This window comes from Haemaphysalis longicornis, unplaced genomic scaffold (assembly GCF_048455015.1).
Source record: "Haemaphysalis longicornis isolate Haplotype H1 unplaced genomic scaffold, Haemaphysalis longicornis Haplotype H1 scaffold_9, whole genome shotgun sequence".
NCBI classification, from domain to species: domain Eukaryota; kingdom Metazoa; phylum Arthropoda; class Arachnida; order Ixodida; family Ixodidae; genus Haemaphysalis; species Haemaphysalis longicornis.
The window spans coordinates 8,754,755-8,774,460 of record NW_027526460.1 but is presented as its reverse complement, the minus strand read 5'-3'; the positions used below and the strand labels follow the sequence as shown (position 1 = coordinate 8,774,460).

General features: G+C 52.0%; 1 protein-coding gene across 4 annotated transcripts in view; it reads right to left on the bottom strand.

Moving 5' to 3' along the window:
* Nucleotides 1-1,809: 1,809 nt before the first annotated feature.
* LOC144152020 (protein SSUH2 homolog) overlaps nt 1,810-19,706 on the bottom strand; it is a 56,543-nt gene continuing 38,646 nt past the window's right edge. For all 4 annotated transcript variants that reach the window (XM_077683206.1, XM_077683207.1, XM_077683208.1 and 1 more), the window contains 9 exons: nt 19,412-19,484; nt 18,707-18,836; nt 18,553-18,613; nt 18,296-18,483; nt 17,924-18,018; nt 17,171-17,263; nt 16,400-16,502; nt 15,415-15,519; nt 1,810-8,520 (listed from right to left, as the gene is read on the bottom strand). In XM_077683206.1, coding sequence (XP_077539332.1) covers nt 8,374-8,520; nt 15,415-15,519; nt 16,400-16,502; nt 17,171-17,263; nt 17,924-18,018; nt 18,296-18,483; nt 18,553-18,613; nt 18,707-18,836; nt 19,412-19,484 — 995 coding nt within the window. In that variant the 3' untranslated portion in view covers nt 1,810-8,373. The remainder of the gene's footprint in view (nt 8,521-15,414; nt 15,520-16,399; nt 16,503-17,170; nt 17,264-17,923; nt 18,019-18,295; nt 18,484-18,552; nt 18,614-18,706; nt 18,837-19,411; nt 19,485-19,706) is intronic.

Here is a 19,706-nt window from a genome sequence, read left to right as displayed (position 1 = left end):
GTTTTCCATCGGTAATCTGAACATAGCTTAACACACAAACCAATCCGCTCTACCACTAAGCACTCCTGACAGGTCCCACTGGGCCGTTTAACGTCCGCATTTAAATCTCGCACCAGCACAACGGACGTGCCATCCATCAGTACGGACATGAAACCTATAGCTGAACTTGAGGCGGTAACGGCGGTGCCAGCAGCTTTCCGTTGTTTTTGCACCCATTCGCGCTTGTGTTCGGGCCAACGCTTCGATTCTTGCTCTTTTTTCTCCAAACGAACGGCATGCATCCATCCCATAACGATTTAAAACCTGGAAGCCCTTAAGCTATATTCTCGCGTACAAGCATGTCCGTTTTCCTTCCCCCTCGTGTGCATCTTACTGTGTGTGTAAGGTGTCTGTGTAACACATCAACCCACACCCGAAACACTCGATTGAGGAGGACAGCCGACTAACCGCATTGACCCATGTAAATTTCGACATCTAAATACCAGCACAACCGGCATTTCATCGGTAGCGGCATGAAGTGTAGTTGTTCGTGCACGCCCCTTTTTCTGCCCCCAAACCGTGCACGCATAAACCAGCAATCGGTGACAGCGCATACTTAGGCGTGCAAGACACCGGTAAATGTCGCTCGGAAGGCATTCCTAGAAGACAAAGAAATATGGCCTCAAGCCTGCGTTCCAACTGGGGAAGTTTCTCTTCTACCGGGAGGGTTTCGCAGCTACTTGGCGAAGTGAATTTGAGTGGAAATGGCGACGGCGGATTTCGGTCGTTTTAGCGGACAGCCCTTTGGCAGCCGTTTCCTGGGCTTTGCGGGAGCGGCGTCTGTTTGTGTCCACGTAACCGAGTGAGCGAACGCAGCAGCGACGAAAGAAAGAAAACGAAGAGGAGCGTCTAGCGAAGGGCGAAGTGGAGTACGACACATGCGGCTACGGCGTCATCTCTCACTGCCTTCTCCTCGCACGTTTCATGTTTCGCCACCAAGGAATGCCCTCCCACTGACACTTTTTCCAGAAGCTGTTCCATTCCCCGCTAATTCAAACCACGTGACGTTTGCGCGGGAGGTTCCAATACGATATGCAACATGCTCGCTGCTTCCTTGTGAAGGGCTAATCCGAACCACGTGACATGTGCGGAGGAGGTTCAAACACGATTTGCAATATGCTGGCCGGCGGCGGCGGCGCACTGCGAGGTAGCAGCAGAGTAGCGCACGTCGCCGTACGTTCGCTGATCACGCGAACACTTCCTGAGACGCAGCAGAAAGGAGCCGTGACCGAGAAGACTGCAGCTCGCACTTTCTGAAATCTGAAAGGTGACGTTTCGTATACGAAAGCGTAGTGCCAAATTAGAATGATTTCGGCCAATTTGTTTGTAAACTGCTTGTGGTTACTCCACTATATAAAACGCTGGCTTTGATATGGGCTAGAGAACATATACTCGACAAAAATCGGTTGTCTGTCCCTTTAACGTGAGATTTTGTTATGCGCATGATTTGAGTTTTACGTTTCTGTGCAGTGCATGTTTGGACGTAGTGTCATAATAAGACACCATTAGAGTACTCCAGAAAGCCTTTGGGAAACAAATAGAGCTGAGGGGCCGTGTCTCGTCCCCGCTTCAAATTCTTCCGGGGAAATTCTGAAAATCCCGCACCACGGCTCCTGTTTTGACCTGTTAGTGTTGTATTCTGTGATAGTTAGGCAACTGTCCTTTCACATCTACGAGCCATGTGTTTCCAAAAAAATCAGGAGACCACACTTCAATCTCCTTGCTGGTGCACACTTCTGTACGAAGACAAATTTACACCTTAGGCAGGGAAACATTTTAAGATTTAAATAAAATTTACTGACATTTTCCAACAGCGTGTGAAACGACAAACAAAAAGCACGTGCACAGACCAGAACGGAGAGTTTTCCTTCAATGTTAAAAGGGGAAGCAGAACAAGGGAAGGTTAACTTAACGCGGGCATGTACACAGATAAGTTCACTGGTACAGTTGATGGCGAATAGAGAGGACCGAATGAACAAACGTCCGCAATGGTGCGCCGATTCACTTCTCCACGAAGTCAGGCGCAGTTCTCTTAGCAGCAGAGGTGCACACATGTAGCTGACGGGCACCTTATTCCTGGCTAAACAGGCAAGGCATCTGTGACACCTTCCCGAAATTGTTATTGCTAGAGCAGAGGCCTTCAAGCGCTGCTTTATCAGTGCCCCTGAAAAAAGGGCGTGAGTATCCCCGCTCTATGGTTGCGATTTCGTTACTAACCTGCGTAAAGCGAGTATGCTGCCTTATATGCGAGTATGAACCTTGATGAGGTCACGGCGAGACGTACCATCGCGGGTATTTCCACGCTTCACGCTTTGCACTTGTGGGAAGAGTGCGCTCTCAATTCATGTTTACCACGGCCAATGGAGTTGCACCAGTAATTTTTGCATTGAACTGCAAGTTTATCTATTCATTGATAAAGTAGCAAGACATCCTTGCCTCACTGTAAGCAAGACATCCTTGCCTCACTGTACCAGATGCAACTTGATGATCCTAGATATGAGTGCACCTAGCATTGACGATGGCCTCGTCTTATTGCGGTGAAAACTTGAAACACACATGCATAATGTATATTATTTTCTTCAACTTGCTGTTTCCCTCAACCTCACTCCAAGCTGTCCAAATCAGAAGACTCTTGGTCGCATCCAAACGAATATTAGCGTCCACCCAATTCGCTTACACCACATGTTTCCCACTCAATTTCCCGCCCAATGCACTTTTTGCCCACATTTTATTAGTGTGTGCACATAACCCCGACCTCCAACTTTTTCCCTCCCCCTTACCCTCCTTGGGTTGTGGGAGAACCTGAATACCAGCGACCACTTGGACGTCCAGCAACTTCAGGCATCTAGGACATCGGTCGCCCGGTCGTCACTTGGATACCCGGACTAGGGAGCCACTCCTACTTTATGGCTCATTAAAGATTCGTACTATGTTCACTGCACCGTCAAATACGGTTCAAGCATTTTTTTCCGACGCGTCCATAATTGTCCATGAGCATTATTAAGCTACTGTAGCCTGAACAGCTAGAACGCGAAGCATTTGAATGCATTGACTGTGCCACAAAGCCATTCCTTTTGCCGTGAAGTAAAGCTCACGTCTCTCGGTACTTGAGCTAAAAATGGGGGGAAAGTCCTTTCCACCGGTATATCCGTGGCCCGACGCGCATCCCACCAATCTTGGCACCACCAAATGCACTACGATCGCGTGCGTCGATCGATGCGCGCGCATCGGCACAACCCACAAAACGTGGCCCTGCCCACAATTTTTCACCCAACGGGAGCGAATAAATGGTGAGAAGAATTTTTTTTTCTCGTTGCCAGGTTTTCTACCATTCTGAAACGTAAACGCAAATTCGGACCTCTAGACGCGGGGATACCCCACTGTCGCATTACCGTCCACAGGGACACGACTCACTTGATGCACTAGTGGTCTTCTTGCAACGCAACAATTTAGATTCTTATGAAGTCGTAACTATAACCTGATCACATATGCGGAATGTTACAAAGAAAGAAATGTCTTAATTATGCGACTGCTGCCTAATCGGGCCGCCACTTTATGCCAATACCATGACGCCCGGCTCCTCTATACCAGCAGTTAGCAATTTTTTGTCTTGTGCTCGTGTGCTCTAAGAATGCATTGTAAACTTTTCGAAAACTTTACGTAATTCCGAGTTGTCCTCTTGCTGATCGTAAAATTGGCATTTGTGCCAACATTTCCTGTGATCGGGCTGCATAGCAAAGTACATTCTGTTTCGGGAACTGGCGATCCATGTCACTGTGTCCTCCGTAAGTACACAATCCTTTTGCGGATCAGACATAGAATATATTATTCCTGGTAGTTCCTTATTTTATTGGGCGAAGCAGGCGCGTGAGCAATTCAAAATGCAGGCCTGAAAACAGCTGGCCATCAAATGCATTTTGTTTTACCAGCGAGTCACCAAATTTGCAAGCAGTTTGATCCATGGCATACAATACCTTTTGCACTTCCTGTATTCTCTTTTTTCTGGATTTATGCTGTGCAAGCTCAGCCCTTCTACAGATTTATTGTTCGGTCTGTCGAGGTGACACCGGTTGCTTTGTGTTCATGTATCACTGACGGGCGAAGATTGCATTACTGGAACACTGTGGTATATGCCAAAATCGAGGTCATTCTTTCCTTCCCCACGCACGCGACAGCATAAGCAATGCATTCAAATTGCTGTGCAATTTTTCCGACCTGGCCTAAATGCCCTGCGCGTTGATTGCGAACGCAAATGTATATTTCATATGCAAGAGAAGTGCGTTCGAGTATGCATTGGCTGATTGGACCTCAATCCAGCATAATGCTCTGCGAGCAGCAGGTTTTGGGGGAAACTTGAAGATGGCCACGTCTTTACATGACACTGACGCACACCGATCAAAGATGGCAGCACGAGTATTTGGTCCGTTGAGTCATTGTTTTCGCAGTTCAGTTTCAATTCCAACAAAGCTGTTTCGCGGAACAAACTGCTTTTGCTCTGCGTTTGCAGTTCAGCAATGCAAAGTGAAGCCTGATAGTGCAACATTTCTTTCAAAACTTTGTGTTTGCGGGTACCGCCAGTGGGAACCAGGATGTCAGTGCAACTGAAGGAAGCGTGAATAAGTGTTTGCGACAGTATACACATATGGTGTTGAAAAAAAAGCATCATGCACCTCAGTTGTGGCTAGCTCAACATGTTTGCCTCATAATGTGCGTTGTTTTTTCATTGCGTTCTGCGATGGCAGCAAACAGGCCTTCTAAGCAGCACACTTACAGTTGCCTTGGAAATGAATTTCCACACACGTACAGACATACAGTAGTGACGCACTGACAACAAGTCGTTGGTGAGGGTATCTGAAATGTGCTGCCTAAACCAACAAGCACTGTGAAGTTCCTTCTAGTGACAACTCTGACATGCAGACATTTCCCTGCTACCGTAACGTGCACATGTGGAATCCACTGCAGCATCACAAATGAACAGGCATGGTTCATAGCACAACACTTATCCAGCGTAGACTGGCACACCGTTACATCGCACATCTTCCGGAACAAACGAGTATTTCCTTTTTGTTTTTGCGCGCGCGCGCGCGGGAAAGTGCACACAGAATGAAAGAAGAACGCTCAACGTCGAACTTATTTTACCGTATGAGAAGGTACTACGTTTCTGTACAGTAAGCTCATCCTGGAAACAACTTTCGGCTGCGAAACATCAATCGCCATAAATAAGAGGCTACTCAGCAACCCAAAATTCGCAACATCGGAATCTGTCTGCAAGACCAAATGGTTTTGATATTGTGTAATGCAACATTCAAGCAGACAGCGCTACAATACCTGCACGTGTTCACTCAAACGGTGCAGCTTTCAAGGCCTGGCGGCAGACCACATTGCCAACACGTTACTTTGCTTGGTAAGTAAGGAACGCGCGGCGAGCCCACTGAAGGCTGCGTAAGCTTTGTCACGTATCCGCTTCTAGGTGTGGTTCGCCAGACAGGGTGGCGTACTCAACCGCTTGCCATCGCTGCACCATTCACAACTTGTCCAGCGCCCGACCATGACATAGGGGCAGTTCCAACCGCTGCCAATGAACGCCCTGCCCAAGCAGGGAATGACCAGCATGAAGCCTCTGCGTCAGTCTGGTGACCGTGATGCACCATACCAAATGATGTTTCCCGCCTTATAGCGAGGTTAGGAGGGAAGGCAGGGCCCTGCACAATTTGTTTTCATCATCGCACGTCTTCAACTGCTGTCGTTGGCCTATGAAAGCCGTGATTTTAGGTCACTTTTGACGGAGAGAGAGAGAGAGGAAAGTCCGCGTGTGTGGTGTGTAGCTCACCACGAAGGCCGCCTCATATCCCAGCTGTGGTTTCGGAGCGTAAATATACGAACGCGCTCACATCGCCAACCTCGAACCGATGAGGGCTAGATGTCTCGCGGACGAAAGGGCAGCGGGCCTACGCAGCCGTGGCACCATGAGAAATCTTTGCAACTCCGCACGCTCCCAAATTCTAACCAAGCGAGCAACCAAATTGTTTTCGATTATTATAAATCCTCACGCTCTCTCGGGACTTGAACCCCAACCATGACGTGTCGGGTTGACGCCTCTTCACAACGTACGACCCCGGTCCTGCTGCCGCCTGAATTCGATACAAATCCGCGCCCCGCACCGCAGCGATGGAAGAAAATTCAACGGCAAACAAAAATGTGTGTTGTTCAGGGGCACGGGAAAGCGTGTGTGGAAGGCGAGTTTGAACGGCGGGTGTGTGCCGTGACGCGCTGACTGCTTCATCTTCCGCGACTGCGCCCTCGCGTGCCGAAATAGACGCCGCGCGACCTCCCCGCGTATGCGCTCGCGTGCCATCCCCTCCGCGCGGTTCCTGGCACGTCCCGCACATCCATAACCCCCGCGGCACGACCAACGAGCGTGTGGCATAAAAGAAAGCACACGCAAACAGGCGCTGCGCTGCTCACGAACGTGGCAAGATCGGCAAGATCACGAGACGGTCGAAAAAAGAAGAACCGCACCGCTGGCGTGCGCTGCTAAGCCGCGCTTGAAAGACGTTTTCGACAACTCGCACTGCTGTTACCGTGGCGCAAGGGTGGCTGGGGCCACGTACGAAACGGAATATGTACGTCTGCGAGAAAAAAAAAAGAAAAGCGCGAAGGTCTTTTTCGGCGTATTCTTGGGTTCACTGGAAGGACGTTCCTCCAGATGCGGCCGTCCGCCCGCAGGGAACATTTCGCGCTTCATTGATTCAAGGTGCCGGCGACGCGACTTCGCGGGGCACCGGCGCGAGCCGAGGGATGCGTGGAGAGGCCACGATGACGACGACCACGGTCAAGAGGTCTGCTGGTGACCGCGCTGCACTACGCCGCACGCATGACTGACGCCACCCGGCGGCTGCTTCTGCCACCCCAAACTGCGCGTGCGTTTTTTTTTTTTTTTTTGCCCTTTCGTAGTGCGCGCGAAAACGAACGGAAATGTTTCAGGCGTGTGGCTTCCGGCCACGTCAACCTAGAGAATGCTTCAGGCAAGAATGGCGATGAAGTGACAGGCGTCATACATGCGAGAACTGAATCGCCTCCCGGAAGAAGCGGTGGCTTGGTCGGAAAAGGCGCGATATCGTTGTAAGCCTTATACCGAATATCCACAACCATATGTTTGCCGTGTCTCGCAGCGCTCGCGAGAGGCTATATACATACAAATAAGGAGGCATCCGGTGGTCTTAGTCACGGCATACGAACACGTTGACAAAGACCTTCGACAAGGTTAAATGTATGCGTGGTGTTCACTGCAATGGTCAGACATAGCACAATAAAACGCATATTTTTTTATACATGGAAACGAAAACACGAGAGAAAAACGATGTAGCTTCTCTGACATGCAGCAAAAACCATATCACACCGGACACTCCACTATCGTGGCTTGCCTACTCAAGGCCAAGACCTTGACAGCAATTCGTTTACATCGCGCAAGAACTGCATTACAGCTGCATCAACCTTGTGCAGCTGAAAGCGTGATTGCTGTTTAGGGCAAATATGGCCGCACCGTACTGGTCGTATTGATTATTATGCGGACATCCCACTGTACACGGCGCAGCCAACTTGCACAGCGGTCGACTGACCTCCGTGAACCGCGGCTAGGCAACCCCAAGCGTAAACTACGCACAAGCCTTTCGGCAGCGATCTCCGGGAAGCCGCGCTCAGATTCGAAGGGCTTTGTGAAGCGGCTGGTGATAAAAACCAGCAGGCAGAACTTATGACCGACAGCTACCGCCCAAATAGAGGTACACACATCCTCAAGACCTCAAGGCGCGGAACTCTTCGTGTGTCGTGCACCGTACAGACAAGCCAAGCATCGTCAGACCTGCAAAGCTCGTCAAGCAACACTGACTACAGCGCGACGCAAGAACAAAAATCGTATGAGGGCGGGCCATTTTGATGAACAGACAGCTGAGGTCACATATCCGTTTCCGCCAAAAAAAAAAAAAAAAAAGCGTAAGAGGGGGTGCCAAAGCGATTGCACCGATAGCTTCGCGCACAACGCTTCTGGGGCGGAATTCTCAGTTTTGTCCATTTCATGTCCGTTTCACGGTGTCCATTTCGAGCGAGCTCTGATTGGCTGAAAGCAGACGACTGGATGTGACGCACCAAATTGATTGGTCAGAGGCCTCGCAAACGCAACTACGTCACGGCTGAAACGGACGCTAAATGAACATTTTCGAAACGGACACAATTCAGAATTCCGCCCCACGTGGGTGCGTCATACGCGGGTCCGCCGCCGCCGCCGCCGCCCCGGTGGCGCCCCCGTCGCTAGTGACGTCGTCCGCTGGGCGCCGTTCAGAGGATGGTGCATCCGCAGCAGCAGGTCTGCGGGTAATCCGGCGCGTACGCTTTCTTCTCGTGGCCGAAAACGCTGAAGGTGCCCACGTGCGAGCGCCACTCGTAGTAGACCGTCGACACCGGGATCACGCGCACCCGTTGTCTCTGCGCAAGAACAAACACAACAACAACGGAGTCATTGCAGTTGACCGGACTGGCTCGTCGCACGGAGGAGGAGGAGTTCACGCGACGAGTCAACGCTGCAGCGTTGACTCGTCGCGTGAATGTTTGCCCCAAGATGGTGCATGACGTGTCCCAGCCCTGCGTTGCAGTCCTGGGATCGTTGGCCCGCTGGCCAGTAAAAGAACACTCCCAAACACTATTTCGCAGCGCTGTACGACCAGGCAATTAGGCAGGCAAAGTGTTACTGAAAATAGCTGTAACCGAGCATATGCGAACCAATATCGTTTAAGTTTGCTGAACCTTGCCTCTGTAATTCGAGTTACCGAAGAAAAAGGAAAATAACGCCGTGTAAACCAGTTCAAAAACTGAGGCTCGGAAGGGGGCTAATTCACGTTTTCGTTCTTTTTCTTTTCCCAAACATTGCCAGTGCTAAGCTGAACACAGATGGAACGAATACGATTACACACACACTAGGCAAGTGGTACGCTCCACGTGTACGCTGTGTGAACTTTTTCGTTCCGTCCGCAGCTCAGGAAGTGGGCTCATTAACTGGGTAGGGGGGGGGGGGGGAGAGAGAGAGAGAGAGAGAGAGAGAGAGAGAGAGAGAGAGAGAGAGAGATAGATAGATAGATAGATAGAGATAGAGAGAGAGAGAGAGAGAGAGAGAGAGAGAGAGAGAGAGAGAGAGAGAGAGAGAGAGAGAGAGAGAGAGAGAGAGAGAGAGCAAAGACCGCTGCATAAATGAGCGTCCGGCTGGGCCAGCTCTCTGTTGAACGGTTTCAATTGAAGTTATATCATCGATGTGGAAAGTAATTGTACATTCCGGTTGCCTCGGAAGGCACTAAAGGTGCGTGTGTTCGTCATTTCTCATTCATTCGTGCATTTTCTTTATATAAGCATTTAGTTCCGCATTTCTGGCTGACCGCAGTCATCACGGCGTTTGCAATTAAGGGACAGGGTGGAACCGGAGGGAGGGTCACGTGACAGACGCTGGAGGAGGCGCTGGTAGGGCGGACACATTGGAGCATGAATGGAGCGGGGCTGCCAGCTAGTTTTCCCGAGGCTGCGCTGTTTTTCGAGGGGAGCTCGCACAGTGGCGTATGTCGCCGGCGGGAGAACGAACCTGCATGCCAGAAAAAACGAGCTCCGCCGAACTTGCAGAGCCGGCGATTCACGATACACGTTGTTTGGGCTTTACCACACATGCTCGCATTATGCATTGAGGAATAATTCGGGAGCGAACACTGCGGCAGCCCCGGCGCAGACCAAACAAAGCGCACCTGAAGGGAGAGAAAAACAGGTCACTGGCTGGTATCTGTCAGCGATGCGTGGAAAACGAAAATGGAACGGTAAACACGAGGAGGATCCTGTCTACACAGTGGAGACGAGTTGGTCAATAAACGTACAGCCCGGTCACTGCTGGTTAAAGCGTCCCATCACTCGCGGCACGTCGCGCGCTGCCAGGGGCGGCTGTTTACCGTGGCAGGCTGCCACGTCGCGGGGATAGGGGAGAGGGAGAGCCCTGCGGCGTGCGACGAAGGCACCCCCGAACAAAGCGCGGCTCTCCAGCCGACACTCTTCACTCGTCGCTGGAGGAAGATGATGATCGCGAGCACAAACTAGCCGTTCCCCGCCATTGGGCAAGCGTTGTTGCGCTCTGCCTGCAGCTGCCGCGCAGCAATGCAGGGACTGACTTGAGAGGAATTAGACACGAAACGAGTTGCCCAGCCTCTTGAGAGCCTTAAAGCTTAGACTACCTTCGACTTCCTCATCTCGCGTAGTAGGGAGGATGGCGGCAAACCAGGAGAGGGATGGCAGCTGCCTGGGGAGGTAGGGACGCAGAGCAGCCAGCGGAAGCGAACTTTAAAAACACTGAGCCTGGCAGGCAGTGGAGGCGTTCTCTGCATGAGCTTCCGATTACTTTGCTTCAGGGGGGAATTCCGCGATGGCTGATGACCATGATGGAAGCAGCGCAAGCTTGATGCGTAGCTTGTGAGAGAAAACTAATTACCAGTACTATTTATTCGGTGACAGGCACCTCGTCCGTTTGCCCTCTCCTTTCGGTCCTCTACGTTTGTCGCAAAGTTCCTGCGGCATGCAGCATACAAGATGATAGAGTTGTGTGGGGAGAAGAGGAGGTGTTATAGAAGAGAAGCGACGGTCACGGACACAGGTCAAGAGCGAAAGAGCCAAGGAGAGTGAAGTCCGGAATGCCTCCACGAGATAACGCATGAGATGCAGCGGGATTTGAAGTTCAAGGTACGAGTAACTGGACACACACACACACATATACATATATATATTTGGCAGATCTCCGTGCATTTGCTTTAAGGAGTGCTGACACAAAATTTTCGAGTGTTTTTTTTTTTCGTGTGAACAATTATTTACGCCGCTGTCGACCGTCTATGTGCCATTCTATGATTAGTGAGCTCGTAGGCACCCATAGCAGCGTAAATAATTACGTACAGCCTCGTTTATTTGTGTCAGTTTCGGTTTCGACTAAAGGAACACCGAGGCGGCCGCCATGACAGGGGGGCGCTCGTGACGTCACCGTTCTCGTCGCGCCACTGCCGGTGTGGACGCGCGCGCGCTTGCGCGCCCAGACGAGCCATGTCATGGAGGAAAGTATTCTTTCCTCCATGGGCCATGTTCTCCGCCATGTCCACGAGCCGGGCAGCCTGCCGTCAGTCCCAAAACCGTGACGTGTACACACAGCGGAACAGCGCGCGCCAACCGCAACCAACGAGTCGGCCACGTCACGGGAGACCTCACGTCGGCAGTTTGGGGTCAGGAGGGGTAGATGGGGTCGTGCTGATTGCGAAAGGGTATCCGTTCTGAGTTTTCTCGTGCTTATAAAGATTAAAGTGGATTTAAATCATGGTATACTGAACGGTCACTGTTGAAAACTGTTGGGCGATATCTCCATATACAAAGGAAGTCCTTTACATACTTATCCCAGCTTTGAAATTTCGTGTCAGTACTCCTTTGAACTGATTTCTCGTTATCGGATCATCCTGAGAATAGCTTTGTAAGCGCGACATGGTAACAGCATCGACTATATTGTCGCGATCCATGCATTGGGTTTATTTATGTTTTGTTTTTACCTGCCGGCTGCGCCGGGCTGTGTTATCTGTGTTATCAGTGGGCCAAGTAAAGCGCGTGTGGGCTATTCTTTATTTTTTATGACGCACGTGTTGGTGTTTCGAACTAACGTCACCAGTCTAGAATAATCTTCTTTGATCTACAGTGCTCCGGATGTAATTCGACAGTTCGAGAAACACTAGCGCCGAGAGTAAATGCCCGCAGAGCAGATGCCGCGGTATTCGATTCGCCCACACTCGCCTGCGTTCGTCACTTTGTTGACTGCTGCTTCGCCGCCTGTGTATTCTTTGAATTGTTAGGGGGGGCACAAGTTCGCCCCAATAAACTTGTTTTTCCTTCAAGCCAACTGCGTCATCCTTGGCTTCCTGACAATATATACCTTACTACCGCTGCCTGTTCGGGAGACTGCCCTGCTCTTTTGTGTCTCCCTTCGGCTACATCGATTAGCTGCGTACGCATCACGTCACTCCAAAAGCGACGCCGTCACTAACCACACCACCAGGTTGTGTCACTTCCAGCCACACAATCATGATTGCTAGAAATTGTTGAAGACGGAGGGGGGGGGGGGGGGTTTATTCCCAATGTGTAACATTAAAAAACACTAGGAAGTTCTCAGGAGTAACACTGAAGTCCAAATCTCAGCACTTCCTCACTGCACCCCCCCCCGAAGAAAACATACAGAAGTGCCTCCGCCCACACAGCGCGTGACCAGAAATATGTGTTCGACTTCCGTTAAGTGGTAACTGCGGCGTACCCGACGTTGTATAGACCTTCCTTTCGTACGAACCCGCGTGATCAATCGCGTTTATGAGGAGGCATGTTTCAAAGTACTCACGGATGTAAATTAGTTTTTTAAGAAAACTTGGCGGGTTCTGTCTCAGAAAATAGGGCACTCAGTCCGGCACTAGGCCCGACCCCGGAGCGAAGCCGCCCCGACGCGAGCATTTGCCGCGAGCTATAGCGAGCGTGTCACGACTGGCTACGCTCGATTGCCCGCACAGGCCAGCGGGGAAAGGCAAGGCCGCGCCCTCACGCCGCCCTCGCGCACGTGCCACGTGCACAGCCGAGACGATGCCAACAGGGCTGGGGATGTGCGGAAATTACCGCTTTCTGCTCAAGGTGACACAGATGAGGCCGTTCTGCCTCACTCCTCGGCTTCGGCCACCACTCGGAGCGGAACGGATTTCATTTCCCCTTTACTAAAGGAGAAATATAAAATTCGTTCCGCTTCGAAGGAACACGGCTTTTTTCCGCGGTCGTGTTCCGTCAGACACCCACAACTTCTGTGGCGCTATGAAAACATAACGTCGCCAAAGTACACCCACAGATAGCTATGAGGTAGGAACACTATTACGTGAAAGGGAAACATAGTATTTGCGTATATCCAAGCTGGAATGAGCTCGGAAGCGCATAAGTACGCCAGTCCGGAACCGAGCGCCCTCGTTCTTCTTCTTCCACCAGAGGCGTGCTCGTCGCTGTGTTTACTGTTTAACCAGGCGAGCCCAGTTACAAAATCCTGGGCTATCTCCGCTAACGTGAAACCTGGGCAGGGACGAAGCATGCGGTGTATAAGTGTATTCTTGGCGCCTTGTAGCAGGGGTTTATCCAGAATTTAGATTTTTTTTTTGGGGTGGAAATCCTCCAGGGGAATGGTGGGGGTGGTTTGGGGATGGTTGGGGGGTGTGTTCTACAACTACTGGCACCCTGGGCAGGGTGCCCATAGTTGTAGAAGCTCTTTATTTTTTTTTTTTTTTTGGGGGGGGGGGTGCGTAGAATTTTTTCTGGGGGGTGTTGGAAGGGTGTGTATAAATCCCTGCCTTGGCGTTTTTGCTCACGGAGACGAAACCGTTGGGCGCTAGAGGTGTACAGCTTGGCTTAAAGCGTGAACTGAATGGCGCGTTTTTGCACGCCATTTGTGCGCGTCGGCGTTGCGAGTGAGGTTTTTTCACGCCCGCGCGCGGCAGCTTCTGCTTCGCTCAGAAAATGGCACGCGCCGCGCGCGGCAGTAGGAGGACCCTGACGACTTGCGCCATTGGGGAGGCGCGCGCCTCATGGCGGTAGTTTCGGAGCGCTCGAGACAGCCAGCTGGCTCCGCCAGAGATTTTAACACGAAAGTGTTTTATTCCCGGATACACGATGATTTTTCTGACGTCATATCCGTTACGGAAGTGACGGCAATACAACGAAGCAAGCGGCCTGTGAAGGGTGCACCCCTGCACACAGGGTCTTGTTGCGGAGAAGCAACCTTTAGTACTAAAGACTACGTTGTATTTAGGGTTGTTCGTTTTCGGGATTTATATTTTTAATAAGAAAGTGCTTTATGCCGCGATACCCCAAAATTTCACTTACGTCATATCCGTCACGGAAATGACGCCAGTACACCTTTGTCGAAGCGACCCGCCAGCAAGACATCACTCGCCAAGCACACCCACAAGACAGCTAGCCGCCGACCGGCAAATCACTCTCAGCTGCAGATTTCGCTGCACATTTCACTTTCGTGTTTTACTGATTCCTATGACAGAGGAATCAACCACAGTTTTGTTAGGCTTACCACCCCGACAGGTATTGCATGGGCGCTTTCACTAGCTGTCGCGGATGATGTTTTATAGTACCGTTTTGATTCACATTATAAGCTCTTTTACCGCACAAGTAACTTCGCGTGTGCCTTGATCGGCATTTTAGAGAGCGCTTAGAAGCGGTCGCTCGAGCGAGCTCCCCACACCACTTCGCGGCGGAAGCGTGCGGATGGTTCGGCGGAAGAGTCAGCGCGCCTGTGGTACAGTGGACTAGAATACCTGTGGCGCGTTTCCACGAGCAGAAAACGCTCCATGCGGTTCTAACGCGAGGCGTTGGAAAACGAGTGTCCCGGTGGGTTCTTTTAGTACGCGTTTTTCCCACGGAGATAAAACGTTCTAGCGCGAGGCGTTGGAAAACGAGTTTCCCTCTGTTTTAGTACCGTGACTACAGGATACTGCGAATACACGAGGCGACGACAGCCCGAGCCCTAATATAAAGCCGGACATTTAAGGGTATAGGCGAATGCTGAACCCCAATCTAGATGTCTTCCAACGCCAAGTGGACGCTGTCAACGTGACAACATTACCAGTGGTTTCTTTTTTGGTTGCTTCAAGAAAATTACCCGACAACTTTTCAAAGATTTCCGCCCATAGCTGCATGATCGCATTACCTCAAGAATCCGGGACGTCTCTCTCCTCATGCGGCAATAACATTGAGGCGAAAGCATTTTGTTGTTGTTGCCCTACACAGAAAATGGCCGCCGCAGTGAAGAGTGAAAAGCACGCTTCAATTCCTGAGTGAAGCTGGCTGCGTAACACCACTACCGCAGCTACCGCAGCGCGTTGCGAGCGCCGTAGCAAGACTTGAAATAGTGCGCGTGGCAGTGACGTCACATGTCGTGACAGCTGAACGGGACAGAAGAGGTGACCGCGGAGAACTCTGGTTCTGGGGAAGCTTTGGCATAAAGGGGCACCAGTCTGCCTGTCGCCGAAAAAACGGACGCGAAGAGACAGAGGCGAGCACGATATAGCAGCAGTAGCCAATTGATAATAAGTAACGCTCGGGAAAGCAGCCGCACTGCTTTCGCAATCAAAGCACGTAAGCAGACTTGAGTGCCCCGATGAATGTTCAGCTTCCGCCAATGCTCAGGGGACTACACGGGCCGCCATTTCCTTCGCCCCGCGCCGAGGCCTACAGCGGTTTGAAACGGCGTGAAACGAAACCCAACGCGGCGTAAGCTGCACGCGCGCGTCGTACCTGCATGAGGATCTTCTCCGACTTGAAGGCAGACGCGTGCTTCTGCACCAGTTGCACGGACGCCATGTTGACAGTCATGTCGGGAAAGTGGTTGATCGGCCAGATCTGTCGAGAAAGGAAAACCAGGGCCGCACGTTACAATGCGATAGCGTTTGGGCACAGGCGTTTTAATTAAATGCGAGGAAACGGTACACTTCAAACGAAGTCCGACGGCGTTCGTGGCAGCGGTAAATCGTTAACCACACGACCCATTCGTACGTGCAAGGAAAGGTGCTGACGCCATTCATGGAAGGCCTGCAGTTTAGGAGCAGTCGATATATGTCGGGACGCCGCTAGCGACACCAGCGCCCCCGCACCGCTGGGATGCGATGTCGTGGTGAAGTAGGTCGCACGGTAATAGCAGAGTCTTTCAGTGCTTGCAATAGCAACAAAAAGGTTTTGCAGTCACGGAGTGCGGTTGTAGGCACCCAAATGAATTTCTTCCCCACCATGCGGCGGCTAATCATCTGACGCGCGCGTGAGCTGTCGCCTGCAGTGCATCGGGCAGTCAGTTCATCGCTGCGACCGTAGTGCGTAAACTTTTGTGCCCGACTGCGCGTGGTTGTTGGCTGCACCCGGCCTAACCCAAGGAACCTACACCTCACGCATATATTCTTCTCCACGTTGATGGACCGAATTGGCGTTTCGGACCACATACAGCGATGCGCGCGTGACGTCACACATGAGAGAGAGAGAGAGAGAGAGAGAGAGAGAGAGAGAGAGAGAGAGAGAGAGAGAGAGAGAGAGAGAGAGAGAGAGAGAGAGAGAGAGAGAGAGAGAGAGAGAGAGATTAAATGAAAAAGAGGAGGAGAAAGTGCACTGGGGATATCGAGCTCAACAGGGAGCTCACCTGCATACAACCCAGCACGCGAGATGTGCCGATGCCAAAATGCCGATTGCGGTCTGTCGATGGACAGATATCGAGACGAACCAAAGGCGTGCTCACCCTGGAGTTCTGCTCCTCGAAGACCAGCTGTCCCGAGACAAACTTTATCTGGTCGTCCGGGACGAAGGAGTGTTCCACGACGTGGTCGTCCGTTTTGGTCGACCTGCAATGTGTACGTGGCCCTTGTTGAGGGGGAGCGAGCCGACAGCCTCTTCGCTATACGTGCTACACGCGAAGACCTGCAAGCTGTACAGAACGGTTACCGAAGCCCTGCAAGAGGTGCTGGTGGGACTTCTTAGTTCTTTTGCCAAGGTGTACAATTTAACATGTTTCCTTTTTATGTACGTATGTCGCAGGCTTATATCTTGACGAGAAAAGAAAATTTCCCAAGCGCGAAGCACCTGGAAGTGGTACGGTTTCGAGGAAGCTGAACATCTTTCTTGTAGTAAATGTTTCTCCAGAAATATTATTAAAAAAAAATAAAGTCATAAATCTTTATTTTGATGGCCGGTGTGTGAGAAACGGCCGTCGACATCACGCTATAGTTTCACCCTTCCTAACGCGCATTCCTAAATGCCTTTAAACCTTAACCCCCATGACAAACTTCGCACAAAAAATTTCGCAGTTTGTTTAACCCCCATCCCTCCTCCTCCTCCTATGGATATAGCTGTGGAGCTGGAGCAGCTACCGACCTGCGGGCTTCAGCGAAAACTGTGCTTCCACGGCAATGCAAGGCATCACAAATTTCCCTATCGAGGAGCAACGAGCGAGGAACCTCGGGATTCGAAACCACGGAAGAGGGGGAAAAAGCGCGCGTTCAGCGCCGCTTACCAAACGACCGTGAGCTTGATGTAGCACTTGATCTGCCCGGTCCCCGAACAGGCACGGCAGGGGGCCACGCCGTCCCCGTTGCACTTCCAGCAACTGCGACATCGGGTTCGGGGACAAATAAATATGCGCTGATGACGACGCGCAGATGCATGCTGAACCAAGGAGTATAGACGGTATACAGGCGCTAAATCATGACACGCGGCTTACAAACAAGCTCGGGAGATCATGCACCAAGGTTACCGAGATATCTCGCAGAGGAAGCGCATGGTGGGGGCGCAAGAATAGTTGCTTTGGGAGTCGCGAGCGTCGCACTGTACTCTGTGGCTTCCCACGCGAAGGTGTATGCGGCGGGGAGTCATGCTTGCGCGTGGTTCCAAAATATAACTGCGGCGGCAGACAAAGGCGCTCTCATTAAGACTGCGCAGCACCGATCTGTTTAAGCGCCTCGTTATTTTAGCCTCGATGTTAAGCTGGGAGATTCAGCGAATGCGAGAATGAACAAGGGACGTATTCACCATTGAAGATGCCGCACGGTACCTCAGTCATGCGTGCGTGGTATCCACCCTGTAGCCTCATCTCTCCAGCTGTGTCAGGAATGAGATAACGGTTTCGACATAGCTCATTATATGTACGCCTGCACAGCTCAAAGCTAAGGCTCCCTTTTAGGCGGCTATATGCGCAGATCTCCTCCTCTGTTCATGGGTGGGTACCACGAGACCTTTGACTAGAGCGAAGGGCAAGGCAGCTACTCACCGCATTCGGCCCATGCCGTGACACTGGAAGCAGCGATCGTTGTCGCCCGACAGACTTCGTTTCTGGCCGTCGCCTTGACAGTAATTGCACTGCTCCTGTGAGCGCCAGAGAGATGGGAAGAAAAAGGGAAAGAACAGGACGAAAAGAAAGAAGTGTTTTCTCTATCTTCATGCACATGCGTGCGTGCGTGCACGCGCATTTAGAAATTTGCGTAGTGGCCACCCCAAGCGAATGCGTCGGCAAGGGTCAGGCAATGAAGAGCATCACTGAGAATGGAAATTAGAGAGCCTTCGACAGAGGCGCCTCGTGATCACCCAGAACGCTACACGCCAGAGCGGCACAAGCGGTAATCAGGGGGGGCAAGGCGCTCACGTATCCGTTGCCGTTGCAGGTTGCGCAGCGCTTCCGTCCGACGCCGCCGCAGGTGTGGCAAGTCTTGACCGAGGCCGTGTGGGGCACTTCCACCGAGCTCGTCTGGCACTGGAAGGGCGTCGGCGGGGGCACCGACACCTCCCAAGGGCCCGGGGCCGGGCCGGACGAAGGGCCGTCCACGGGACCCCCTGCATGGCGGATACGTTGCGGCGCATGCTGCCTGCTCGCCTCGCAAAGCTGAGGACGCGGGCACTAACCTGTGTACGGTTCGAAGCACCAGGCAGTCTGCCGCTTTTCGGTGAACGTTTCCAAGGTGTACTGCAAGCGAAACGCATCGGTGGAGCTATGTACGCGTGCACCAGAGAGAAGATAAGGAGAGCATGCATAGAGAGTGCGCTGCATGCAGCTCACGTGGAAGGCGGACGTGTGGTCGATCTTGGTGATGGCCATGTCTCGCGCGCACGCCTTGCCGTAGCAGCAGTGCTTGGCCACGTGCTTGGTTAAGGCTTGCCGGGCCTCTTGCTCCGTCACCTGCGGAGTGCTGCGGGCATGCGCGCGCATGCGCAGTCGAGGCTTATAGAGGGCGAAGGACGATCATCCAGTACGCCCCTGTTCCCCGAGCTTCGCTACGCCTACGCGCCATGATGTCAACTAATATTGTGGGCGAAAAGCCAGTACGTGTGGCTCTTGCTGAACCCCTGCTCAGAAGTATGCGTATGACAATATGACGTGAAGACTCCTCATGCACGCCTTGCCGGTTGCTTCTTTAGCTTCTTTTAACCTAGCGGAGGTAAGAGACACCATTACGAATTTATCCAGCGCAGAAACTTGGCGAATCGGTCCTTCATCAACTACGAAAAATACATGCGTGCGTGCGTGTGTGTGTGTGTGTGCGTGTGCGCGCGCGCGTGTATTACGCTACGCATGATACGCTACGTATAATGTGTCAGGCACGGGGTATACTAGCGGTACAAGGACCTATCAAAACTGTCAAATTCGGTGGACGCTGCAGTTTTAGGTCAAGAACATCGGCAGGATGTGATTTTAGCTGGCTGTAGACGCACACAACAATTCGTTCGGGTTGTATATCTACGACAGGGAGGGACTCGTCCGTACCATGGTAGCGGCGCTCGCTTAGGAGTGTCCTCTTCTTTCGGTGTCGAAGGCGCGTACGGAGGTGGGACGTCCACTGCAGACAGCACGCGCCGTGTCACGGTCAGTTGGGCGCTGTACGCGAGGCAGAGGGCGGCCAAACGCCCTCGCTGCGCTAACGGCAGAGCTGTTTAGGCCGAGCTTTGTCCGTCCGTCGCACCAAAAAAAAAAAAAAAAGGAATGCGGTTAGGGAGGCCCCGGGAGTGAAACCGGCAAGCCCACCACTGGGCCGGCCCGAAGGCCCGAGGGGTCGGGGTTA